Here is a 4,319-nt window from a genome sequence, read left to right as displayed (position 1 = left end):
CAGAAGTTAGAGCTGTGAAATTTTCATTAAAAATCCCTACAGAAAACTGTACATTGAAAGCTCTGTTCCAGCACTCAGCACTCAGAAAATCTCTCCTCTCTTTTACTCCCTTGCTAACTCTCTTCAAATGAATTTTTTTTAATACAATACATGAAACGCTGCCCAAAACAGGGGCGCAGTTTAACTAACATTACCAAAAAAAAAAAAAAAAACGTTACATCTATTCTCTACATGGTACATCGTTTCTCTGACTCTTTTGACAATTGGCTCATTAAGAGAAAATCTGGTGCTAAGATCTCATAGAATCAGGGCTACGGATTAAAATAGGAAAATGCGTTTCTTTTAAAATCCTCTGCTGGCTAACACATGGAGCGCAGATCTTTTTGATTTCTGATGTTTTAAAATAGGAAATTGTTTCCTATTTTTCGGTTGCGGTTGATGTTTTTGTTTAAATATAAGCGTTTACTATGTGACTGTTCGCTCTTCCCGTTGAATTAAACCGATTTTTTAATACAGCTGATCCAATCCGGATATAGAGTAACCTTCAGGCTGGCTATCATATGGAGATGACGTCAGAAGTGAAGTAATAAAAGCACAAATTTCTATTCATATCTTGAACAGAATCTGAAATTCGAAAGGGAATCAGTTGTCACGTCTCTTGGCATCTTATTTCTATTAGTTTGAGGTGTGCAATCTGGTTGATTTGTTCAACAAACAGATTTCTGTCCTGCAAAAGAGAAATGGTGAACCCCGGAATGCAACAAGTCACTCTGATCAGCATACTAAAACTGATTTATACTACCTTAATATGAATGTTTCAGTAATAGCGATCACTTTGTACGCCTGTAGGTTGATTCTGAAAGTATTGATGTTGTAACCCCAAGGTCATTCACCGTGCTCAAGATAGGCTTCTCCATCATTCACTAAATAAGTGGTCACCAAAATATATCACCTCAGATCTTTTCCATTTTGTAATTTCTAAGAAGGATTTCAAGCATCCATGATAATAAACTGTATGAGGTTGGAATGCACTGACTTTTGAAAATGTTACAAGATCCTTCTCCATGTCATAGCGCCTGAAAGGCCAATCTGAAGTGTAGAAATTTGGTTTGTCAGAAAGAGCAATCACCACTTCAAACAAGTCAAGCCATGAATCCCTATTAAGTCCAAAATCCTGGAACATATAGCGCATCCCTCTATCTGGCTCTGCAAGAATTGTTCTATGAACAAGCCCACTTTGATGAGCGTACCCAATCGCACGCTTCACATCCTCAAGAACATAACATGCATCAAAGTCCAACCTTGCATCAACAAAATGCTGAATAATGTCTGATATAAGGCATGCCTCATTAAAGCAAAACAAGTCCATAAGACCAACAAGATTTGAAGCATAATCTCTGCTTATATGCCCACTTCCATAAATGCGTTCAAGTTCTTCCCTGCTCATCTTACAGCGCCCATAGTAGCATCCATCAGGTTCGATATTGTGGAGAAAGTCCAACTTCAATAAACATCCATTCTTTCGGCCTCTAGAACGCTATCGATCAACAACTAGAGCAACATCCTCAGTTGAAAAGATATGCCAGCTGTAAGTTCCCCAGTCTTGAAAATCTTGTAGGATCCAAATGCGTCAGCGAAAATGAATTCTTGCGCTTTCCCAATTAAAAAAAAAAATTAAGAACCCGAACAGGGGAATAAAGAAAACTCGTCTTCCTTGTCCTGAGACAATTAAACCTCAAATCCTGCCCGCCATTCCTCAAAGTTCGAAGAATTTTGCTATGGATGGAGAGGACCCGAAGGGCGGGGCATACAGCAGAAGGCTGGTCGATGGGCACTCAAGAAAACACCTTGGAGAAATGCGGCAGACGCCATTGATACTCTTGTAGCGTTCGCTGCAGTGAGAATAATGCACGACCGCACCAACAAACTCGAAATAAATTAAGAAATTGACCCTATGTCTGTTTGCTGGATATGTTGACAAAGAAAACAAACAAATTTACCTTCTAATCCACTCTTCAATTCTTTGTTGAATAAAGAACTTATCGGCATAGAAGCAAAATTGTCATCTACTCCCTGCATTAGAAGATCTTTGACGGCAGATATATCATTGTTCCTGATGGCTTCCCTTAACCCCTCTCCACTAGTCTCATAACTACTAGAACTTTTGTCCGTGGATACATTATTTGTTTGCCCACTTGTAAACAATAAACTTTGCCTAATAGTTCCAGATGAGCCTGCAGTTGACTTTGAGATCGTATCAGATGGAGTATGTTGGGCAGGGACAACCTTTTTTGATCGCTGATAATACTGAGATGTTGACATTTCAGGCTGGACCTGAGGAGGAGCCGGAGCTTCACATATGCATAACGGCATTCCACATTTGCATTCAACTGTCTGAGAAATACTCAAGTTTCCTCCCACATAAGAGATTTTTTCTGATTTTGATAGTGAAATGACTTCATTCAAATCAACTCTGGATAATTTATCAGTGGATGCATCAATGCCATCAGAAACTGTTGCATCATCGTCATCTGAGGCCATTTTATCAATGCCATAGGAGTTGGTTTGTGTATTTGCTGAAGATGACTGTGTAAAATCATTGAAGCAGTCATGGCATACTCTAACAGCAGAATGTATTCCAAACTGTGGCAACGGAATTTGCTTTGATGAACAATGGTGCTTCAGTTGATTCATTGCAAGCTCATCTTGTAGAACACATTTGTCAACTGTTATCTTAGCATCAAAAGCTTGTATGAAAGCGGCATTAGATAATGTGTTTCCAGTGAGACTTCTCCAAAAGCTTTTTTCCTCTAATTGCTGATGATATTCTGAATTGTGCTTGTGCAGGGATAGGAGCTTGAAGTTGCTGCCATCTTTTGAAGAGCTAGAGAATAAATTATATAATCAACACATTTAATGATTTCTTCTTCAAAACAGGGTTTTGAAGAAGAATCAATCTCTGACATGAGATGGAGTCTAACATCGGCTCCATTTGGGATGGCAGCTGCAGCTTCCTGGAGATGCCAAGAACCGCAGAACTTTGGGAGAGCAGACAGTGCCTCCATCCATTGGGCAATGGAGTCATCATCAACACAACTCTTGACTTATTTTCAAACTGAAACTGAACTCAAACAATCTTCAAGCAAACTAAAACAAGATGCTGCCCTTATGGCTGCTTATTTATTTACAATACCTACTCTAATCTGCTGTACAAATAATAGATCAGGTAATGCTAAAATGCCATATTAACCATTCAAGTAAACCTGATAATGAAGCCGCTTGAGAATGCTGCCACGAAGTCACGGATGCAGTTGTTGGCAACCCTTCATGCTCATAATGACCCTGGTAATGGAAAATACAGCCTGATTTATCAATCAAACTGAAAAATGTGCCCATGTATGCCGCAATAGGATCACGGAAGCCGGACTCTGTTGGCTGCCCCAACTCTGCAATGCATACTTCCAGCTGCACATTGTCAATGTATACCTCTATAGGCAAGTCTGTTATTGCTTGTTGTGAAGGAAGGAGGATTTCCAAGAACTTTTTAGGGTCTTGGAAATCATAAGACTGGATCTGCTCATCTAAAGCTTGAATCTCCTTTTCAAGTTTTTCAACAATTAACTCACAGGTAGCAACTTTAGCTTCAGGAGAGAACTCTGGAGATTTCAAACTTTGAAAGAAGTCACTGAAAAATTCTTCATTAGTTTCAATATCCGCTAACCACTCTCTAACGCCATCTAGAGCTTCACAAAGTGCAGGGTCTGCCACATACCCTACCATTGCATGAACATATCAACAGGCACTGGAATGTCTGGATCGAGTTGGAGTCGCCAGGTGAATGATTCAGCCTGCATAAGTGTCTGACTGCTGTCCACCATCAGCATCAGATCTGAAATTTGATTGCATGTACCGGGACAAAACAATCAACAAGTTGAATGTTCTCCCCAGTATGGTCGCCACTATGTTAGCACTTGAGATTTCACCCTAGGCTGAGGAAGGTAAACCTTCAAGGCAACATCAAACCATTTCACCTCGTAGCTAGCCCTACAGGGTATGAGAAGGCTCTCTCCGGTCTATCTCGGCAAATTTTCAATGGGGTGAGATGACCAACAAGTTAACACTGATATTAGGCTAGTAAACTGATTAGGAAGGTTGATTTGAAGTTTTTGGGGTTTTTAATGACGGGGTTTTTCTGGGCTGCATGGGCAAAATCACAGCTTCAAACAGGGAAATATAATGAACAACACAGGTTGACGACTGAGGCAAGGTAGGCAAGGAATTTAGCATCAAATCTAGATTTTTAAATGGGATGGCAAGAC

At 40.0% G+C, this 4,319-nt stretch overlaps 1 protein-coding gene across 1 annotated transcript; it reads right to left on the bottom strand.

Moving 5' to 3' along the window:
• Window positions 1-916: 916 nt before the first annotated feature.
• Window positions 917-1,447, bottom strand: LOC149200903 (uncharacterized). The gene has a single exon (XM_089401120.1). The coding sequence runs from the start codon at window positions 1,445-1,447 to the stop codon at window positions 917-919; it is 531 nt and encodes a 176-aa protein (XP_089257246.1).
• Window positions 1,448-4,319: the final 2,872 nt, after the last annotated feature.

This window comes from Pinus tabuliformis, chromosome 2_1, assembly GCF_031772625.1.
Source record: "Pinus tabuliformis cultivar Carrire ecotype Pingquan chromosome 2_1, CPIR1, whole genome shotgun sequence".
In the NCBI taxonomy this organism is placed as follows: Eukaryota; Viridiplantae; Streptophyta; class Pinopsida; order Pinales; family Pinaceae; genus Pinus; species Pinus tabuliformis.
The sequence above is the reverse complement of the archived record's forward strand: the minus strand, read 5'-3'. Positions and strand labels throughout refer to the sequence as shown.

Coding starts and splice junctions, on each gene's coding strand:
- LOC149200903 (XM_089401120.1), bottom strand. CDS start 1,447: ATGAGCAGGGAAGAACTTGAACGCATTTATGGAAGTGGGCATATAAGC.